The 23,074-nt window shown below is 39.6% G+C and overlaps 1 protein-coding gene across 3 annotated transcripts in view; it reads left to right on the top strand.

The window, feature by feature from the left end:
* Positions 1–23,074, top strand: part of ADAMTSL1 (ADAMTS like 1) — a 443,632-nt gene that overhangs the window by 366,523 nt on the left and 54,035 nt on the right. For all 3 annotated transcript variants that reach the window (XM_071802344.1, XM_071802343.1, XM_071802345.1), the window contains 2 exons: positions 13,804–14,014; positions 22,265–22,444. In XM_071802344.1, the coding sequence (XP_071658445.1) occupies positions 13,804–14,014; positions 22,265–22,444 (391 nt within the window). The remainder of the gene's footprint in view (positions 1–13,803; positions 14,015–22,264; positions 22,445–23,074) is intronic.

The raw sequence follows: 23,074 nt of genomic DNA, 5'->3' as shown, positions 1-23,074 counted from the left end.
TTCTTTATAATCATTAATTATGGCATTCTTAAGACTTCCAAAGATAACACATGAAGAAAAAAAAAAAAAAGGCTTTAGGCTTTTGTCTTTGTTTTAATCTTAGTTTGTTTCAGGGTTCTAATTCAGAAATCCTGATCCAGGAATCTGGTGGAAATTTAGGCTAATATACTGCCCCTATGAATGCTGATGAAGGCATTGCTACTGACTGACAAGTCCAAAATTTGTAATGCACTGTAGCTGTGAATTTAGATCCCGCTTACAGAAGTTCCCAAAATGTGATCTGTGAGCCAGTGATACTTCCCAGAGCTTTTGCTGATGGCTTATAGAGAGAGCTGGCTGGTCTCATAGTGTTGGCTCTTCTCTCTGTTTTCCAGCTGCTAAAGTGCATTAACAGAAGCTAAAAATATAAAAAAAAAAAACTTTCCTAAATTGGCCTTGATGTGTAAGTGACTATTGGAGCAAACAGTTGTGGTTGGTAGAGGAAGCAGTTTGCTGAAAATGAGATGATGACAAATGTCTCAGTGGACAAGGGGATGTTGTCCACAGCATGAAGAAAAAGTTGAGAAGTCTCACCCGAGAGAACAAAAATTCCTTCCTAACATATTTGGAAAAATTATTCCAGTGATGCCCAGCATGCTCAGAATTCAATGTGTATGTCTAGAATTTAAGACAGTTAAAGATCTTGCTTAGTTTAAGAGAGAAAACATTTTAAAAATTAGAAATTCCAAGCTTAATGTTGCTTCTGCTGCTGGGACTTTTAATTACATGTGGCATTATCTGTAGCCTCTCAAAGTGTTAGTCATATAAGCCTTTCCTGGTCAACACTTGGTTTAGCTGATTTCGTACAGATAAACAAAAGCATTGAACCACAAAATCTAGTCAGCCTTTCTAGAGGGTCAGAAGGCATACACCTCAAGATACTTATTGTAGGAGTAGTCAGGGAAGAGGAATTTCATTCTGGTTTTGTTTCATCTTTCTTTTTTGACAGTTAAGAATAATGATGCTAAGGGAATCCTGACTAATGCTGTTCTTTTTGCTCCCTGCTGAGAATAAATATGGATAGACTAGAATTCATTAGTCACTTAATGCTTCATCTTGAAATTAACCTGTGGTATCATCATCTTCAGTTCCTAATTGCTCTGTTCTCTTCTGGAACAAAATATTATAAAAACTAGAATATACTGGCAATACTTCAGATTTATGGAAACACTGAAAGGAGATGATGCTTGTATAGCAGCTGAGAGAGCTTTATAATTTCCAGTGAAATACTGGCTTAATATTTTAGCATATTACTATTCTGAGTCCATTGAAGAGAGACAGAAAAAAACACAAAAATCTGTCTTCAGATATTCACAGCTGTATGGAGTCAACAAAATCTCATGCTTTAAATTCTTACAAAAGACAGAAGAAAACCAGGAAGAGTTACACACAAAAATTGCAAGATCGCATCCATATTCAAATCCCAAAGAAGCTGAGTTTCCTGTGGTTTCAGACTTTACTGAGAGGTTTTTGCCTATTTCTTCAGGAACAATAGCAGAAGACAAGCCCAGTCCCTTTTTTCAGGGAAAACAGTATAACAAAAGATCCCATTTTGCACTGGACTAAGAAATAGTGGAACTCTGTGGAGCTCATTGCTAAGTTGGGAGCTAAAAACTGATTTTCAGCAGAGTAGTTACAGTGTAAAATTTAATGTTATTAAGTTGTTATACTCTTTGATATTTCTATAAAAATTCTATATGCTGTTTTGATGTACTGGGAAACCCAGCATGCTTTCTTCAGAAAAGAGAGGAATGAAGGCTATGACTATTTTAATTCATTCTATCAGTAACTTGGTTTGTGCCAATCACACTGTATCACTTCATGAATTACATAGCAATACTTGAGCAGAGCAGAGTCTTCCGAGAACTAAACACTAAATAGCTGTTCGGTGTCTAGGAATTTCTTCTTTAAGCTCAAAAAATTGAAGGGCAGATCACTCAATTTTGCAAATTGCTATGTTTGTATTCTAAATTACTCAAAAAACAATCAGAAAAACCCTGTTTCAATGTTGGTTTTACTGTTTTCAACAACAAAAATGACTCGTATCCAAGATGTTTTTCCCCAGTCTCCACAACCCAAAAGACAGAGGCAGTCATCATCTAATCAGATATAATTGCTGTTGTTTATAACAACAACAGCATGAGCACCTCATGGTGAGCCAACAAACTCTACCGAAGAGGTGAAAGAGAATGCTGTAACTGTGTTATTAATTATAACTGCTCAATAGCTTGGTCAATGCGTGTTGAAAAGATTTGGTAAACACTTATGAAGGAGCAGAGAGAGAAGAAAAGCAATGAAAGCCAGATGGCTGAAAATGGAGGAAATTCCAAGCAATTTCTACAGCTTTGTTCTTGCATATTTTCAGAACTCAGCTTTTATTCCTGTACAAAAAAAAAAGAACAGCAGAATGCTACAAAACTTAAAAAAAAAAAAAAAACAACAAACACAAAACCAAAAAATACAAAACACACACACAACAACAAATAAACAAACAAAAACACAAACAAACAAACAAAACCCAGAGAGTTCTAGGAGTAGCACATGATTTCACCTCAGCACTCCCCCTCTACTCCTTGAAACCTCTGTTGTCAGCAAGAAAAGATACAAAACCATCTGACTGGTCCTGATACCTGACTGAAGTGTCAAGATAGCATGAGTTAGACTGGGCTCTAGCTCATGGCACAGTATTTTCTTTTCCTGTTCTTTTTCTTCTTTTATTCCCCTGCATCTGCTTGTTTTGTGTTTGTATAATACATTACCTGTTATTATTTTAATGTTTATTTGGTTAATTCAGTATCATCCATCTGTTTTGCTCTATTTCATTTCCCAGATGGAACCAAACTATAAAGGCAAAAAAAATCAACATGTTTTTCAATGCCTTTGGAGACATGAGACATTAGGTTGCTGGTAGGTCAGACTTAATGTAAGATGTGCTCCCATCAACAATATGAAATGAGTTCAATATGTGTGGAAGGGCCAGAGATTTCTCTAATCAATTAAAGGTGACGTATGTGCATGGGACTGTGTCACTGCATATGTGTCTTGCATTGCTCAGGTGAAATATTAGAGCATCTCTGTCTAGTTCATGGAAAAGATTAAAAGATTTGCAACTTGTTATGTTCGCGGGTACTGCAGTATAAACTTACTGGCAAGAGATAACAGTTCTTGTTTTGTTGCAGTCTTTTCTCAGAGGTATAAGTTAGAACTAGCATTAATGAAGTGTAGTATTGTTGCGTTGTTGTGCCACAGAAAGACTTCCAACCCCTCACAAACCCTTGAATTTTTTAAGTGGGATGTATTTAAGTCTATTTTGAACTGAAGTGCATCAAAAATGTCTTTGACAGCTTCTTAAGATGTAGTCCACACAACCTCCCGGGATCATAGGCCACAGCTTGAACCATTGATGGAGTAGGCTGGAGAATCAGACATTAGAAGGAATCACAGAATCACAAAGTGGTTGGGATTGGAAGGGACCTCTGTAGATCATCTAGTCCAATCCACCTGCTAAAGCAGGTTCACCCAGAGCAGGTCGCACGGAAATGTGTCCAGGTGGGATTTGAATGTCTTCAGAGAAGGAGACTCTACCACCTCTCTGGGCTCCCTGTTTCAGTGCTCTGGCATCCTCAGAGTAAAGAACTTTTTCCACATATTCAGACAGAACCTCCTATGCTTCAGTCTATGCCTGTTTCTCCTCACCCTGTTAGTAGACACCACTGAAAGGAGTCTGGTCCCATCATCTTGACCCCCACCCTTGAGATACTTAATAAACATTTATAAGATCCTCTCTCAGCTTCTCTTTTCCAGGCTAACAAACCCAGCTCTCTCAGTCTTTCCTCATAAGAAAGGTGCTCCAGACCCCTCATCATCTTCATAGCCCACCTCTGGATTATGCTGTCACAGGGTAGATTCACCCTTATTTGAAGCTTTAGATCAAGAAACAGCTTAAACAGAAGTCATGGGCTCAGTGAGAGAATCACGATCGCATTTTTTTGTCTAGATTTACTTTGCTAAAGATGGGACAGTACAAAGGTGTCTAAACATCTGTCCCTAGGTGGCTCTGTTACGTTGTGCCTGCACTATGGTAATACCACCTTGGCCTTAAAAGGTATTAATATTTGACATAAACACATGTATCTTTCTCTCCCCCTTTTTGATAATATATAACTTTATAATATAATATATAATTTTATAATATGATCTCCCTGTTTGTACTCTTTCCAGTTGTTAAGAGATCATTCAAGGTGTTTCTGACAGCCCTTTCCTTCCCTTTTCTTGCTGGATGTGTTGCCTGTGGTGGAGCAGTAACTGCATGCTCCTCAGTATCTCTTACTCGAAAGCAATGACAGTGAAGTCACCAAGGAGACCCACAGGGAATGATCCTTTTCAGCCATGTGTGTCACATCTAAGTGTGAAGCAAAGCAACTTGCAAGTTGCCAGGGTCAGTGGGGCAGCTCTGGAGTCTACATCACAATCTGCCCCCAGCTCTTCTAGTTTAAAATTTTAGACCTCTTCTTCTGACATTTTACTTTTTTAAAGAATATGATGGTTCCTCCATTAGATCAAATTTCACTCAGACATTTTCCTCCATCTCAGTTGATATTCCATTCAGAGTACTACGTTCATAAAGCATTAGAGAACAATTGTATTTTTTTAATAGCTCGTATTATACTTTCTTCTTACTTCAAAAAATGGTAGATGACACTTCTTATTCAGGATCTGATACATCTAGATGGACTATTTTCCACTACACAAATCTCCAGGTCACAAGCTTCACCAAGTTAGTACATCCTTGTTTCGAAACAATCTCACCATGCCCTAACACAGATTTTTTTTTTATAGCATGGTTTGTGATGAGCATGAGCTTAAAATCACAGTAAGGACTTAGTGAGTCCCTCTACAGATGACAATTTCTCCTCTTTTTTTTTTCCCTGTCACTGCTAATTTCCTGGGTTTAGTCACCTTAATACAGTCTGCTTCTCTCCACCCTTCTCTAATGCCCGTGCTAACCGGAATTTAATATTCACTGCCACTTGGTATTTTTCAGTATTTTGGACAAATATTCTCTCACTTCAGTTTGTCATGTGTTAACTTCTAAGTATATTTTTTTCTCTACATTTATTCTTAACTTTCTTGAGTATTAATTTACTGCCTCAACAGTGGGATTTCACTCTCGAAAGAAAGCTTTCTCAACAGTGACGATAAAGAGCACGTCTCTGCTCTTGTGCCAAGTATTAAGTTAAGTGAAATGTTTTATAGCATAGTGGCCAGGATTAACTTTCTCACCGCAGTATTAACCTGTGAAATAAACTACAGGATCTTACAAATAGTAGATTTTAACTACATGTCATCACTTCCTTTAAAAATGGGTGAAATGAAAAGCACTATTATATCTTCCATTTACAGTACTGCTGAAGTAGCTTATAGCAGCGATCTGAGGAATACCTAGTATTTTAAAACCAATAAACCCTTTTGGATGAAAAGATAAGGTATGTAAAAGGAGAATAAAATTATGGCTCTAACTTTGAAAAGGTACTGTTCAGTTCTGTACCATACTCACACATCAGAAAGATTCACACATTGAATAAGTGGAGGAGGCTTCTACATTTTCATCCAATTTGGAGTGAATTAAGTACTTACAGAAGGACCCAGCCCAATTAAACATAAAGTACTGTATCTGCCAAGCAGGACTGTCACACTGGCAGAAACACAGCAAGCCCTCCTATTTGTGTCCATGAAAATTTATATCTTCAATTATCTCCACTCCTTTGGCCTCTCTGCTAACATTGTTAAGCATTGAAGGTCCCTCTGATAGAGCAGAGTGGTGATGTGCAGTTACGTGTTATAAATGTGACCGAGCTGACCTATTCCATGCTGTAACCAGCTGTTAGTAGATCTTAGTCCTTCACAGCCTTGGGAAAGACTTGAACCACTCACACAGAATCCTGTGATTGACAAAGGCAGCTTTTCCTTCAGGGCAAGTTAGGGGAGAAGTGTATTGAGTCACTATTCTGAAGTCTGTGGATTCTGCAGACAAACCTATACCAATATAACTATTTGGATAAAGATATGAACTGTTTCAGTACAAATTTGCCTATACACATCATAACCTTTCTGACACCGTCACTTTGAATATAGTAACTTTTACTTCCATGCGTTTTTTGAGTCAGAATCATATCTTGCATTACGCTTCCATTAATCTGAATACTTAACTGTGGCTGTTTTGGTTATTTGTGGGCGTAACATGAGTTTAGAGCCCCCTCACTTCGTGTGAGGAGATCCTGCATGTTTGGATCTGTGCATGTCAGTGTGAGGAAAAACATCTTCTGTTGCAGAAGAGTGAATGAGTTACTAAACAGATTATCAGTCACAGTTTCAGGATCTCAAATGGGAAAGTAGAAAGGAAATAGTAGGTTGGTATGTGCTCTTGGAACAAATTTTTTGCACTGTCTTACTAATGATATGTTATAAGAAGGGCATTGAAGGGAACTCAAATGTATGGAGGTATTGGGAGTTTCCCAAGTTCAGTCACATTACCATGGAGTTATATATAGTTAAGTTCAACTACTTTCCCCTCCCCCACCTAGAAAGCTAGAGAAAAACCTTGTATGCCTGATTTTGAGAGACAGCTTGTTTGTACCTTCTGCACTGGTGAAACAGTTCAGGAGCAGTTCATCCTAATGAAAATATTATCGCTGTAATACTGCCAGCCAGGTCAGCAAGAAGCTCACATCATCTGCTGGTTTTGTGGTAGTACTGCTTATGAACTTGGACTTGCTAAAGAATTACTTCAGCCCACTCACTGTTATCTGAACACTGTTTCATTCATGAATCTGCTTTCTTTGTCCATTCAATCCAGTGACATCTCCTTTACTTCTTTCCTGCATTGATCATTTTAGCAAAGGCATCTTTAGATTTTAGAAGAGTCCTGTTATTCTGTGGGACAAAATCGCATGTTCATGAATATTAATCTTACAGGTTGTAGAGTCAGGTTTCTTGTATATTCTTTCCATGCATCTACATGCATTTTTCAGTTACTTAATTTTTAAAATACTTCATTTTAGATGATATTTCATATAACAAGTAATCAGTGCATTGCACAACTTTCTCACCGGCTGAGCTTTTTCTTTCTTTGTTTTCTGGTGTCTGTAAGCTTTTTGATTTCTCCTTCAGGAACATCTGTTTTATAACATTTTCCATATGGCATAAAGTTAGGCCTAAGAAAACGTGTTGGCTTATGAGACAGTATGGAGAGCACTGGTGTGAAAAGTGCCAGGGAGTCTTCAACATAAAGTAGCTCTGTCATGGGCAGCAGGATGTTAAATTGCCCTTTTGCTTCTTTGTAGCAGAATCACATGAGAACACTTCATACACTGATGTGCACAATTTATTTCATAATTTAGTGGTTCTTGTGTTTTTGCATTACTTCAATGAAGGTTTAGGGAAAGGGATATTACTCCACGCTGTTGTGGTTCCCATACTGTGTGTCCCTCTCTGCACTTCTCATTCAGTTTCTAACATCTGCTATTAAAAGCACAATTTATACCATTTCTGTTCTATTCCTCAAATTCCACTCTTCCTCTCTGTATTACTTCTTAACCAACTTTCTACCTTGGTACTAATTTACTCTGTTTCTCAACAGTTTCCTATCTTCATTTTTGAAAGGAGCTACCAAGGACCTATTTCATTGTATCTCACATAATATACTGAACAACCTCCTTGTAAGAAGTTTCTATTTCAAGCGTAAGCACAAATCTAAACTTGAGACAAAAACTGGTATTCATTTATCTATCAAGCCTATACTGATGTGTGTAGCTATATTATAAACAGCCATTTCTGATGTTTATCTCAATGCCACAATTATACAACACACTTAATGTCTCTTTTGAGGTACTTTTCAGTAACCAATATGTCTGTCAGCCTCTTAAAACAATTAGTTGCCAAATCAATTCACTTACCTAAAGTTTTTTTAATGTTCTTCTGTGGTTATGCATTCTGCATTTACAGTAGTCCCCTGAAAGACCCAGTGGACAACCTCCTACTGTTCAAAGTGTTGGCAGGAAAACACAAACCCTTTTTTCTGACTCGCTCTAATTGTTGATATTCTCTGTGTTCAATTCAAAGGGCAGCAAGACTTTTTTAGTGTAAGGAACGTTATATATATTGCTTGGAACATGTCAGAAGGTTACTCTAGCAACAGAAGTTGCTGTTTGTAGAGTTGGTGAATATTCCATTTGCCCTCTGTTCTTCTCTGACTTCTGAGTTCCTCCTGTGTTTTCTTCTGTTCAGCTCTGTTATATAAATATTGGCTCCCCGCCACCTTCAGCTATAATGAGCTGCAATATTCATCAATACTGATAAGTGTACAGAGTGAAAGCAGGCCACTTCTTTCAGCTCCCAGAGCACTCTCACTGTGACTTTGATCTGCTTGCATGTGTTGGCTACATAGGCATCTCTTTAATGGATTCCTTTCACTTGTAAGGAAGATGCTTTTTGAAGAAAAGCACCTCACTCTCCCCTGTGCACAATAATCTCCTGAAATCTTGCCTGCCTGTTCAGCTCCCTTGTAATGTTGGTGATACTGAAAATCAGACTTTGTCAGGCTGACACTGAACAGCAGATTTGAACTTAGCATGAATTTTTTTTTCTGTTACTGCTGCTGCCAATTTAAAAGTGCTTTACATTTTCATTTTTATTTCTTAATCAAGTAATAACTTTTTAAAAGCTTAATTAAATCTCAGTTTTCCTCTGAGGTGTGGTTATACTGTACATATATTTGCAATGATCTCTCTAACACAAACCAAACCAACACAGTAGGGAGATCACTTCCTAGAGACTCAGATTCAAGTTTAAACACTTAGGTGGAGGTCTTAGCTCTCACACTTCATGTCAAAGGAGCAGTCTGATTTTATGAGTGTTTTAACAGCTGAATGAAAAATTAGTAGTAGTTAAATTCTTAGCTTTGTGCCCCTTTCTTTGAGACTAGTTTGATTCTAAAGCCAGGAACTGACCTGGAAGTCCTCATCTCAATCCTGAAGCTTCACTGCAGGAAAGCATGCTACCCAAACAGGCTTGACAGTAAATGTCTCTGCTGTCCAAAGCTTAAGGTGACATTCTGTGTGGTATTTAAGACCTGACGCTGGGAATACTGACTCAACATGAGATATGCCTGCTAAAGAAGACTTAAGAAAGCCCATCACACCATTGTTACAGCAATATTTCCCACAAACACATCTCCAGATTGATAACACAAAAGGGAGGACATCTATGGGTTCTGAGTAGGCTTCTGAGTCTGCAGGGTCCAATGCAGGACACGAAGATTGACAGAGGACAAGAGGAAGGCATTATTGATATTGTATGGGGTTTGCTCAGTCTGTTGCATGCACATGTACACAGCTGCCACCAAGCCCTCATGCACTGAGGGATGTCTCTATGCTGGCAGGTGTCAGACATTAAGTAAGATGCTTCCAGGCAAACCTGTCTCCACACTGATGAATGTTTATTTTAGAAACAATAAGAGTTATTTTATATCACTTTCATATGGTTTAACCACATAAAAATGAGAATAATTTCATTTCCTTAGAACTAGTTTGGGAGGTCTGTATGTAAAAGGGTGTTTACTTTTCCTGTGCAGTGTTCAGTTTTCTTGGCAGTGCTTGAAGGGATTATGTCAGGATGAAAATCATATATCTCCAAAAAATATTCTTTACTTATAACACCTAACAGCTTAGAATCCTTTCGTTTTTACCATATATATTGCACATACAGTGACTGATCCAAAGCCGTTGACTCCATAGTGCTTTGGCCCATGGGTATACATTTTTCAAACTCTGCTTACATTTACTTTTTCCAGACTGACTATGGCAGTGCAAGAATTCTTTATTCAGAAGGGTCATGGCTTCACTCAGGCAACAACTCCAATTCTAGCAGCTTCTCCTACCATGAGTATCTGGTTAGTAGCTGGTACCGCTTTCTGGTCTACCTAGTTAGGAGAATTATTATGTGGGCTTCAGTTCCTGTAGCAATGAGAGGGACATTTCAAAACTGAGGCAATAGTGCATTGTTGTCCCTATTGTTATCTGTAACACACTAATGTCTAGAGGTTCCCATCAAGCTAAGAGTCCCATTGTGCTAGGGATAAAGACAGCAAGACATCATCACTGCTTCAGGACCACAATCTAAACAGACAACATGGATGAAACTTACGTGGGAAAAAAAAAAAAAGTATTCTTATGATTTTGTACATGTGAAGTTGAGACACACATGAGAGAAGAGTCTGATCCACCCCAGTGCTTGAGTCTTCCCACTGGACTCAAAAGGTATATTTGCATACTCACAGACTACTCCATGTTTCAGCAGTTCTGGTCCCAGTCACCTCTGGAGTTCAGCGAAGGGCCAGGAACAAGATCCTACTCACTTGATCCTTCAGTTCTCACCTGAACTGCTTGGGCAAAATATGACATTGGTATTTTTTATTCTGGGAAAGTTAATTTCTAGTTAAAATTAACTGTACAGAACTAATTAGAAGTTCATGATCATGGTATGTGTTAGAAGATATTTTTTCTTTTCCTTTTAGAAAACTTGAAGTTGATCACAAATGCCCAGGCTATATTCTAGTTCAATGTTTGGACCCTCATAAAACTTGACACTTACTAAAATATAACATGATTAATTTAGGATTTGCAGATGAGATTTTTGTTCACTATGTCAAGACAGTTTCCATTATTACAAATAGCATGGTAAGCTGGTTTTTGAGACCATTGCTAATGTTTTTAGACTTCTGTTAATCATACAAAAGAATTGTGTTGTTGTAACTACTGTATTCATCTTTTTAACTACAGGATTGTTTCCTACTTGAATTTTAATTCTGACATTGTTGGACGAATGGAGGACATTATGGCAGTATTGTTTTTTGTACGACATACACATTGGAAGAGTCAGTTCAGTATGGCCAAAATTAAAAAGAGACAGGCATACAGAGACAAGGACCATTTGAAATTATACAAGACTTATTTTGTTTAGCATGACATAACACTCTGCAGTAAGGATAAACTTATGTTACTACAGGAAAGCCCAGAGATGGGGACAGGGGTGGAAATATGCTGTTTGTTTGGATTGGTTTGTTTGGTTTTGGTTTTGTTTTGTTTTTTACAAAAAAGAGGGTTATCTCCAACAGTACAAGTAGTTTAAAAACTAAATTGTAAATGTAGTGGGATAATACAAGTTCAAAGTTTTGCAAGCACCTCTAGCTATTATAAAATAATTCTACTGCCCTGTGATTCTATCCTATAAGGTTATCACTGATCTCTGTGGTTTTTAGGACATGGAAATTCTGCCAACCATATATATCATTTATGCATTTGGTTCCTTGCACATCCCTTCTCCCCTTTGCACATCTCTACATTCTTTACTTTGTATGCATGAAAGCCTGTGAAAGTCACTGGGGAGTAGGAAAGTACAAGGGTAAAAGAGAATTTGACCTCATATTTCCTGAGCACCTCTAAGGAATCTCCTGTTTAAAGCAGCTGGAAAGAATTGTGAACAAAACGATGTTACGGGTAGGACAACAGATGCAACCTGCAACAGAGATTTCAAACACTGGAAAAACAAATCCTTTCTTTTTACTGAAACCCAGCATTTCTTTCTGGAAAAAGAAATGGACACCCTCTTCTGCAGAAGCCAATATCTCCCAAGAATTTACGTGGTCTGCTGGCCACTGAGGTGTGAACTGCCAACAGAAACATTGAGCACTTATACAAATAACAAACAATGAGTTGCTGGAGGCAACAGCTATTACCATTACTCGAATAAAAGAACTCTAGTGACTAACCATGTATCAAAATTGATTCTGAAATAAGAAAATGCCTTCTTTTCAGCACTTACTCAAATATCTTATTTTAGGTTTTGCCAAAAATGATGGATAGCTGATATCCACATCAATTCTGACTGACAATTTTATGGGAAAATCTGGGAAGAGCTCTCCTCCAAGATCATTCATATGGAGAATATATTCCAGATCAGTTTAACTGGCTGTCAGATGTCACTTCTATTCCACCGCTAAATAGCTCCTAGTACACGTATCAGGCTTTAGTGGCCCTCCATGTATTACGACCTGGAAAGTGACCATGGCGACTTCTAGCTCAGTATGCAAGATATTTTCATTCTTAGACAGGGTTAAACGTATTTTTGTCATTGTTACTAGCAGAAGCAAGGCTGTTGTCTAAAAGCAAACTACAGTGTCATTAGTGCTTACAGTGATGCTCAGGGCATATCCTGTCCTGTTACAAAATCAGAAAATGTAATCTGCAGATGGAGCAAAGAAGGGGAGCAATGTCGGTTTTGGTCAATCAGCATGATCATCAAGGGAAAAAAAATATTTCTCACCTACCAGCTGTTTCAATTTGTTATGGGTGTTGCTAAGAGGGAGGGAACAAATGCTCAAAACAACTTCATAAACTAAACAGAGGAGTTAGAATTGTTCTGTGACTGTAAAATGACATAACCTTAACATTTTTCCACATTTCCATAATGTGTTTACTAACATGATATATTTTAAACATGCTGAGCAGTTTCCATTGACTGCTGGTCTCAGACTGTCCAAATGTTTTTCCTCTGCTTCTTCCACAAATTGTGTTTCATGCTGCTGACATGTTCCATAAATTCCCTTCATTGTCTGCCTCTATACTGCTTGAAGTTTGAGGGCGTTTTTCTTCATAATCAGTGTCTTCAGTTTCTGCCTGGCTTTGCTTTCCTCAGGGGCAGGTTCTCTGAGACTTCCTTGTCCTGGATGTTTAATTTACTCCCCCAGCAATCAGTTTCAGTAACATCATGCAGGAAAGGAACCTATTCTTCAGGATTAGAAAAAGTGGCAGTACCTAGCTCTCATACTTTCATTTTGGATGTGGGAGTATGTCCAGGTCAGTGCAGCGGTTTATGTAAATATGATAAAAGAATATTTTCATATATTCTCATTCTGAACATAGGAATTTTTTATGTACACAGTTCTTCATATTTCTAAAGTGCCTTCTAGTAGACTACAAGAGTGGAACACCTAATATTTTAAGCAATTTTCTGTATATGGCTGACAGAATTATGGGTTGTATTCAGTACAGCTCAAACAGCAGAAATCTGGTTTTAGTGTGTTGAGAATTGAAATTCAGCTATCAACAATCCTGTTGATGCAAGATTTACATAGATGGTGCAGAAAAGGACTGGCTCAGTAACAGGTGTTGATCCAGGGGTTGAGGATGATCTCCCTACTCTCCTGCTGCATGTCTCAAGGTCCTAGCACTCCCTAGCTCCACAGCAAGGAAAATCACCTCAGGAACACAACAACTGGATCTTCTGGAAGAAACTTCTACTCAGTGATTCACTGATACATTCCTTTGATGGACTTTGTTAATATCTTCATCTTCTTTGCTAAAGACAGAAAAAAAAATAAAACAGCTAATTAAATCCATTTGGTCTTGAAATACATTGACCAGGCTCCTGTGCACCAAAACCTTCTAATTTAGGACAAAAATTTTTCCTGTGATATCACAGGAGTGCCAAAGACTTGAAGTCCAAGGGCTTTTAACAGAACTAAAAATGCAGAGAAGCAGTAAATATTCTTCTTAGCCTCATCCTGCAGCTACAAGAAGGGTGACAGTGATCAGAGAAAGAGAATTCCCTTTCATTTTCTGCTTCTTCACTTTCTCTGTCATTATAGACAAAAATTAAAGTTACATTATTCTGTGCTTAAGGTTTTCTCTCCTGACCCCTTCACAGATGGGAGATTGGGAAATGGAGCACTTGCAGTCTTACCTGTGGAGTTGGACTGCAGACACGGGATGTCTTCTGTTCTCATCTGCTATCAAGAGAGACTAACGAGACCGTGATTTTGGCAGATGAATTGTGCTATAAACCTAAGCCATCCCTTGTGCAAGCCTGTAATCGTTTTGACTGTCCACCCTCCTGGTATCCTACAGAATGGCAAGAGGTAAGAATTGATGTGTAATCTCATTTTATGACTGTTACAAGTAGTCATTACATGCTTATTAGTGCATCATTTTATTTTAGCCCACCAATAGGATTCATTAATCATTCAGAGGAGACATCAAACAGAATTGAAATTATGCCTTTTTGCACTTTAAAACAAGTATATTGAAGTTTTCAGAGGTAACCAGTAACTGTAGCTCCTTCTGATGCAAAGTTACAGGAAACTCTTAACAGTTAGCAATAAATTCCAGAAAAATATGTCTGGAATATGATTGTCAGTTGCAGTCAGTGGGTTTGGTTAGCAATGCCAGCATTTCTAGGAATACAAAGCTATAAGGATCAGGGAGGAGAAGATGTCTAAAGCACATTGAGTATTCTATATATTCTCAAATAATAATTTAGGACAAGAAACACTCAGCCTTCAGAGTCACTAGGGAGTGTTAGACATTTGCCTTTGGGAGATGGATGCCTTATTACACAAACAGTGAAAATTGCTGTCTGCATAATGGAGAAGACTTTCAGTCTTTGGAAAGCAGTCTCAAGTGAGTTTATTTGTTGCCATCTGGTTGCAAATGAAACGCTTGTGCAATTCAAAAGACGCTTCTGTTGGATATAATATTGCACAGGAAGAAAGTATCATGCCCTGTCATCAAGAATAGAGAAAAATTGCTGTGTGGTGGATGTTCAGGCAAAAGCCCTATTTAAATCTTCAGTTCTTCTGGGTTCAAGGATTCATTCCATCCTATGAGACAACTATGAGACCTGGTCATGGTGCTTACATATGTCCAACCAGCCTCCCTCTATAGAATCTGCCCTTTAATAACAGGCAAGGAGATGTTAATGTACTCACCCAATGAAGTCAATAAGTCTGTGAAGCTGTACTTCATGGGAGAGCTCTATGTTTGGGCAGCCATCCCACTAACAAAAATTTATGCCGCCCTGATGCTCTGTCAAACCTAGATAACTAAACCATGATATTAATCCTATGTTTAAAACAATTCAGTGATATTTCATTCTTTAATATTAATTTGCCTGCTGATACTCATATACAAATATTTGCTTAGTTGTACCTTTGAATATTTCTATGATATAGTCATACATAAGTGCTATATTTGTAAATAGCAAATTGTATTCTAGTAAGAGGTAACATAATAAAGTCGAGCATTTCAAAGTTAGAATATGCTAGAAGGAGTGCCTGTGCTCATTTAAATCCTGCAAGTGGCTACAGTCCTCATGCAAAACAATTTTCTGACAGTTTATTTGAACAGTTGGGAGAGACAGACATGCTGAAAAATTTACTTTCTGCTAAGAACTACCATTGGCCATAGGTCACTCTAGAATGGTACCTAAATAGTTTCCGCTAGAGCAATTCCCAAACAGATTTTTTTTCAGGATTTGAACATTTTCCTCAACAGTGTAAACTCATGTGTTTCCACATGTCCAAAGCAAAGTTTTAGCCATTTTTATGTCTGCTCAAGGGCTCTCAAATATGCTATCTTTTGGAAAGGTGTACCAGATCTTAGGGAAAAGGGATCTCAATTAAGTATAAAGGTTTTTGACAAGCACATTATGGGAAATTAAATCAAACTGCTCAGTTCACACCTTTTTTGTTAGCTATTGCCTTGTCCTGTCTCGGTGGAGGAAGAGAATCTGTGCTGTAATTCATTGCTGGAGCTTAATGAAGGTCACATTACAGGTCTTCTGCACTTATTTCCACAGGCTTTGCAGGCTGGCCAGCTGCGTATTTATCTCCTCACTACATTGGCACTGAATATTTCCTGTGATTTACCTTTCATCAGGATAAAACAGCACAAAAATATACTTCTCACTGTCTTTCTGCCTCTGGTTAGATGATTGTAATGCAAGAAAAAAAAAAAATGCATCTCATTTTTTAGAGACATCTGTCTTCTGTCTTTGCACAACCATCTCTGTACTGTTATTTCCACCCTGTAGGAAAGTCAGGCCTCATGGATCAGTCTCAGCCAGGTTTCCCATGGATGACCTCCATGTGAAAACCTGCACCATCAGGGCAGTGTGTTGTACTTTGGAATTATTACAGCTGCTGGCTCCTGAGATGTGTGAGGGAAAAGACCATCTGGACAGGATGTAAGTGGCTGAGACTTCTCCTAGAGGTAAGCTCCAGCCAGGCAGCAGAGCTGCCATGGAGCCTCCCAGCAGAAGAAATCCTGCAGGAGGATTTGTTTCCTTGCATTAAGGGACCCACAGCACCTTGCCTCTTCCCAAATCCTGGAGAGAGTTCCCCACACATGGGGAGATAGAGGGCCCTGTGGAAAGGTGTCTTCCTCACACTAAGGAAGGTGCTTTCTAGCTTTACTGACACTGCAGGGTAACATCTGCTCTACACGCATCCTGGTTTGAAGCCATTTCTTCAGGATCGTCTGTGGAGTTCATAATGTTTTTCAGAGCATTCTCTCACAATAGTTTTGAGTAAACAAACAAACAAAAGATTTAATCTGCAATGAGCAATGTTTTCTTTCCTGAGGCCTTTTATGCTTGTTAAGGAAGAGTTGTCTGAATTAAATGCTGTCAGATGTCCCAGTGCTCCTGGCAGATAAACAACAGGATAATTATCAGTGTTGTAACATTCCAAGTGAAGTTTTAAATACATCTTTACAGATTCAATACAATATTTTTAAATAGAACTGTTTCTTAGCTAAATCCATTAGGATGTTTATCTGGCTTTCAGTAGTGTGTTTCTGGAGGTAAGTGGATATGGGCTTTCATTTTTACAAGGCCCTATAAATATCCACTCTGCAGACCTCAAATGGGAGACATCCTTTAACAAATCTTCATCCTCCTTTGATTTATGTCTGAATAAGCACCATAGTCTCAATCCCAGTATTCTTTTTTAGTTGCTTGGTGCTATCCTTGCTCTAAAGCTAATTAGAATAACGACTTGACAACAGTCTGCATGGGAAAACTGGTAACATTTTCAGATATTTTCCTAGCTATCTTTTCTCTGTATTTAAAAAGTCCTTCTGAATTTAAAAGTGTTAGGCCATAGAAAGCAACTGAAAGACCTACTGAGACAAAAATGTTTACTTCTTTTGCAGATGCTTCATCTTACTGTAGAGTCATAGCAGATAATTCATTTTTGAGAATGTAGCTAAAACTTGTACTGCTGTAGTCCCGCCACCGTGAGCAGAGGCAAGTGCAAAATTAAAGCTCATTGGAGATCTGAGAGGTAGGATAACCCCTTCTTCATCTGTCCCTGTAAGGAGGACTGGCTGTACAATGACATCCTTACAAACCTTCAGCTACTACCCCAGACACCTAACAGTTATAGTTATAGTGCTGAGTGACAGTTGCCTAGCCCTTTACTTTTCATTAATAGATGACTTTTTTCCTACAAGTTTGATAAGAGATCAGCTTCCCTGCCTCCCAAACAATGATAACGGGGGTTTTGCCTGAATCGTGTGCCTGTATGCACGTGTGTAGATGCTCACAGGCATATGCTGAGGTAGAGGGACAGCCCATTTTCCCTTCCTACTTTTCATTGAGACCATCAATTCTTTGTATTAATTATCATCTATAGGTTCTTGTATGAGCAGAACAGATATCAAAGCAAAGACTGCTGTGCGAAAGGTCAAGGCCACAATTTCATCAGCAGTTTAGGATTACGTATGCAAGCCCTTCTACCAAAGGAAAGAATAGCCACTGTGAAGATCTTTTTCTTGCCTGTATAGCACCCACTCCCTTATATCTCCAGAAGTACTGTGTAGCCATGCAATGGTCCTGGTTAAAGCTAGACAGAAATATAATCACAGAATCACACAAAATCACAGAAAGTTAGGCATTGGAAGGGACCTTAAAAGATCATCTAGTCTAATCCCCCTGTGGGAGCAGGAACACCTAGATGAGGCTACACAGGAATGTGTTCAGGTAGGTTTTGAATGTCTCCAGGGAAGGAGTCTCCACAACCCCCCTGGGCAGCCTGTTCCAGTGCTCTGTCACCCTCACTGAGAAGAAGTTGCTTCTGAAATTTAAGTGGAACCTCTTGTGTTCCAGTTTGAACCTATTACTCCTTGTCTCGTCACTGGTTGTCACCAAGAAGAGCCTGGCTCCATCCTCATGACACTCACCCTTTATATATTTATAAACATTAATAAGGTCACCCCGCAGTCTCCTCCAAGCTAAAGAGACTCAGCTCCCTCAGCCTTGCCTCGTACGGGAGATGCTCCATTCCCTTAATCATCCTCATGGCTCTGCGCTGGACCCTCTCCAGCAGTTCCCTGTCCTTCTTGAACTGAGGGGCCCAGAACTGGACACAATATTCCAGGTGTGGTCTCACCAGGGTGGAGTAGAGGGGAAGGAGAACCTCTCTCAACCTACTAACCACCCTCTTCTAATACACCCCAGGATGCAATTGGCCTTCTTGGCCACAAGGGCACAGTGCTGTCCACCAGGAACCCCAGGTCCCTTTCCCCTATGCTGCTCTCTAATAGGTCATTCCACAACTTATACTGGAACCTGGGGTTTTTCCTGCCCAGATGCAAGACTCAGCTTTGGCCTAGATTGATTTTTTCACTCTGGTTCACTACACAACCAAACAACTGCTTACGTCAGTATGTCTGAAAAGGCAGCACAAAGTCACAGGTGACTGACTATCAGAATTGGATCTATAGGTTGTCTTCTTTGGTGTAAGCCTTGCCTCATGTTTGCTTAAGCTAATTGTTGAACTAACCATAATCATGCATCAACGTGGGGAGATGCCACTCTGGAATTTGGTACCTTGGCAAAGTCTCAGATGCCCTGTAAAGGAATGTCAGGGAATATTGAGCTTGACTCTGCTCAGAAGCTGTGGAGAATAGGAATATCGGGAGACATAGTTCAAACAGTCATGCTATACCTACTTGGGTAGTCAAGGTGAAACTACCCTGTGATACAAGGACTTTTCTCTGTTGTAATGGTGCTCTGAGATTCTTTCTGAACAGCACAGAGAGACAACACATCATTCAGACGTGATGTGTCCAAATGAGGATCCTAATAACTTCTGTTCCATATTTCCTGTAAATACAAGCAGATGTTGCTGTCGTTGATCACCCCCTTTCTTGGAAAATGTGAGGGCTGGAAGCTTCCAATAGAGAAAAATCTGGCTCCAGAGGTGATATTCAGGTAGAGGCACATAAGTAATCCAGTTCTGTCCTAGAAGAGCACTCCCGCAGACAAGGAAGAATCTCGTTACTGCATTTGTCTCTCTCTGGCACTTAGCAATAGAGTTTGGTGTTAAGTAGCAAGTTATTCTTCACAGCACAAAGCTATGTGAGTGGCTGAAGGGCAAGAAGCAAGTAAAGATCTTTGTCTTACTCTTTTATCCAGTCGTGTTGGAAGGGCAGGGAGACTTCCCAGGATTTGAGTGAGTGACTAAAGTAACATGCTTTTGTTGTATTCGTATAGTACCTAACCCATTTTGGCTCTGGTGTAGAATGACAGTCCTTAGGCAATCTTGAAATAGTTCTTTTAATCATATTTTTCTTGATTTACTCTCTCCTTAGGAATGAATTGTCCTCAAATGGAAGATTAATAAGTGTTTTCTTTTGTTGAAAACTAAAGTATTGTTTAACTTTCTGGAAGCCTTTGGGCTTTGTAACTTTCTAAGTAAGTAGAACAAAAGCTAGTTTTACTCATGAGGGAGCAAACCAAACTAAATATAAATTTGTCTTTCTGCACTTCCTTTCTGCCTTTCAAGGAAAATGTATATCCTACGATCCAGTATAGCATGAAAGTTTATACAGCTCTATCTAAGGGAGAAGGATTTTTCATGACTGCAAGATTTTCTAAAACAGTGCCTTTTAAACTAGTTGACTATAAGCTTTAATACTTCTTTATATGGTTTTCTACCTCTCAGGTATAATTCCCATGTTGCCATAAGCAACTGCTGGTCATGTCAGTATTGTGCAAATTCCACCTTCTTTGCTAGGAGAAGGGGAGAAAAGGAGTTGAGCTGGCTGGACTGCACAGAACTGGGAGCTTGTTACCAGCCTCAGGAAAAAAATCATCAGGAAAAAGGGCTGAGCAGCCAAGTATACAAAAAAGAAAAGGAAATCTATTATATCTGCTTGTTCAAAATTTCCTGCCCTGCTTGGGTAGAAAATGGATAGAGAGGGATTTTCACATTAAAAATAGAGGGGAGAGGGATCCTCTAGATTACGTTAATCATTCCAGTTTACTTTGACTTAAATAAACCTTTCTCCTTACCTTTTGGAAAGAGTACACACTGCCATAGCGACAGCCATAAATATAAGAGGGCTCCATGGATATTTAATGGTTTATTATATTGACCTTATAAACCAATTACTGAGGCTGACAGCAGATTGCAACTGAAATACAGATTTCACAAGTTAAAAGTCAGAGAGATGCCATAATGCAAGAAGTCTTCAAGGACAGGAACTTGGTGCTGGACAGTTAAGTTTTGAGCTGCACTAGCAATAGACCTTATGCAGGTCAGAAACAAGAAAGGAGAAAATTACAAAGGGAAGGAAAAGCAAAGTAAAAAAACTTGTGAAAAAGTTATCACGTTCTCAAATTTCCATTTGTTTTCCTTGCTAATGCAAATCTTTTTATAACAAGCTAAATTTGAATATTTAGTTCAAGCTAACACTTTAGTTCACAGCTACTGTTATCTAATATGTATAATTAAATCCTGGAAATGAAGGCCTTGAATCACCTACTGCTGGTCAAGACTGTTCCACTCTCTTTGACACTGTCAGTAGCACAGTCAGAGCTCAGGCAGAGACATCAGGATGTAGATCCTCCACATCATGTGCAAGTGTCTCTTTTTACAGTTGGTGGTTACTGGAAAGGACAATTGTCCCACCTCCATACTGTAATTCTGACCCATTGTTTCCATGTCTTTTCTACAAATGCCTGAAAACTCAGCAGTTCAGAAATACCAAAGCATTTTTTCTAAATATTAACAAAATAAGCTACTTCCACTTTCCAAAATACTTTTCACATTTTTAAAAGAAGTCTGTTTTGATGTCTCTAAGATTCCTATCACAGTATCACAGTATCACAGTATGTTTGGGATTGGAAGGGACCTCAAAAGATCATCTAGTCCAATCCCTCTGCTGGAGCAGGAACGCCTAGGAGAGGTCGCACAGGAATGTGTCCAGGCGGGCTTTGAATGTCTCCAGGGAAGGAGTCTCCACAACCCCCCTGGGCAGCCTGTTCCAGTGCTCTGTCACCCTCACTGAGAAAAAGTTCTTTCTCAAATTTAAGTGGAACCTCTTGTGTTCCAGCTTGATGCCATTACCCCTTGTCCTATCATTGTTTGCCACTGAGAAGAGCCTGGCTCCATCCTCGTGGCACTCACCCTTTATATATTTATAAACATTAATAAGGTCACCCCGCAGTCTCCTCCAAGCTAAAGAGACTCAGCTCCCTCAGCCTTGCCTCGTACGGGAGATGCTCCATTCCCTTAATCATCCTCATGGCTCTGCACTGGACTCTCTCTGGCAGTTCCCTGTCCTTCTTGAACTGAGGGGCCCAGAACTGGACACAATATTCCAGATGGGGTCTCACCAGGGTGGAGTAGAGGGGAAGGAGGACCTCTCTCGATCTACTGACCACCCCCCTTCTAATACACCCGAGGATGTCAGTGGCCTTCTTGGCCACAAGGGCACAGTGCTGGCTCATGGTCATCCTGTTGTCCACCAGGACCCCCAGGTCCCTTTCCCCTACACTGCTCTCTAATATGTAATTTCCTAACCTATACTGGAACCTAGGGTTGTTCCTGCCCAGATGCAGGACTCTACACTTGCCCTTGTTAAATTTCATCAGGTTATCCCCCGCCCAGCTCTCCAGGCTGTCCAGGTCCCGCTGGATGGCAGCACAGCCTTCTGGCGTGTCAGCCACTCATCCCAGCTTAGTGTCATCAGCAAACTTGCTGATAGTACACTCAATTCCCTTGTCTAAATCATTAATGAATATACTGAATAATATTGGCTCCAGTACTGACCCCTGAGGCACTCCACTAGATACTGGCCTCCAACTGGACTCTGCACCATTGACCACCACTCTCTGGCTTCTCTCTTTAAGCCAGTTTGCAACCCACCTCATTACTCTATTGTCTAGACCACACCTCCTCAATTTAGCTGTGAGGATATATATAAATATTCTATTTGACCAAAACAGAGTGTTGCTTTCTACACAATTTCACAAGTAATTTTTGCTGCAAGTTGCCATGGTGCAAGTGTGAGGTAACATGGCTGACTCTCATCTCTCACAGTGTTCACAAACATGTGGCAGTGGTGTCCAGAAGCGAGATATATCTTGCAAGCAGCACCTGGCAGATGGAAGCTTGTTAGAGTTGCCAGAAACCTTCTGCTCCATGTCAAGGCCAGTTACCCAACAAGCCTGCAAAAATGAAGACTGTCCCAATGAATGGCTTCTCTCTGACTGGACACAGGTATGCTATTTGTATGCATGAGTGTTGTGCTGTTCTTGGTGATGAATTTCCTCGGTCACTTGGGGTAAAGGAGCCAGAGGACCTCAGACTGTCCAAAGCATGTTATGCCCAGTTTTGTCCTGTAATCTGTCCTTATCATCCTGGTAGGGGATGTGATCACTAGCTCAACGTTCTGCTCTGGAGATTGTCTCCACAGATGTGGTTTACTCATCCAGCCAAATGATTAAGACCTCCCTTCTGGCATAAACACAAGTCATGCTTGAAACAATAAATCCCTGCCTCTGTCCATGTCTATGCTTGTGTTCATCCAAGGCATCAGAAAGAGTAATCTTTATTCCTCCAAGCTAAATGCTTTTTCTTCCCAAAGCCTGGCTGTTCTGATTTCAACAGCCTTTTCCTCCTGGGGCCACTCCAACATTTCCCTGTGGCACAGAGAAGAGAAGGGAGGGATTACTGCAGTCTGCTGTGGGCATATCCTTGCAGACACCAAGCCTCATTCATTCTAGGACACTGCTTGTGTAATGTTAGGTAGCTACTTCCTTCCTTCAACTTAAGGATGGCAAAACAAACTCACTCTACTGAAGTGTTTTGCAGTTCCCAGGCTCCCTTTCCAGCCTCAAATGGCTTAGG

Source organism: Patagioenas fasciata, chromosome Z (assembly GCF_037038585.1).
Source record: "Patagioenas fasciata isolate bPatFas1 chromosome Z, bPatFas1.hap1, whole genome shotgun sequence".
Taxonomy (NCBI): Eukaryota; Metazoa; Chordata; class Aves; order Columbiformes; family Columbidae; genus Patagioenas; species Patagioenas fasciata.
This window is presented reverse-complemented; position numbering and strand designations above follow the sequence as displayed.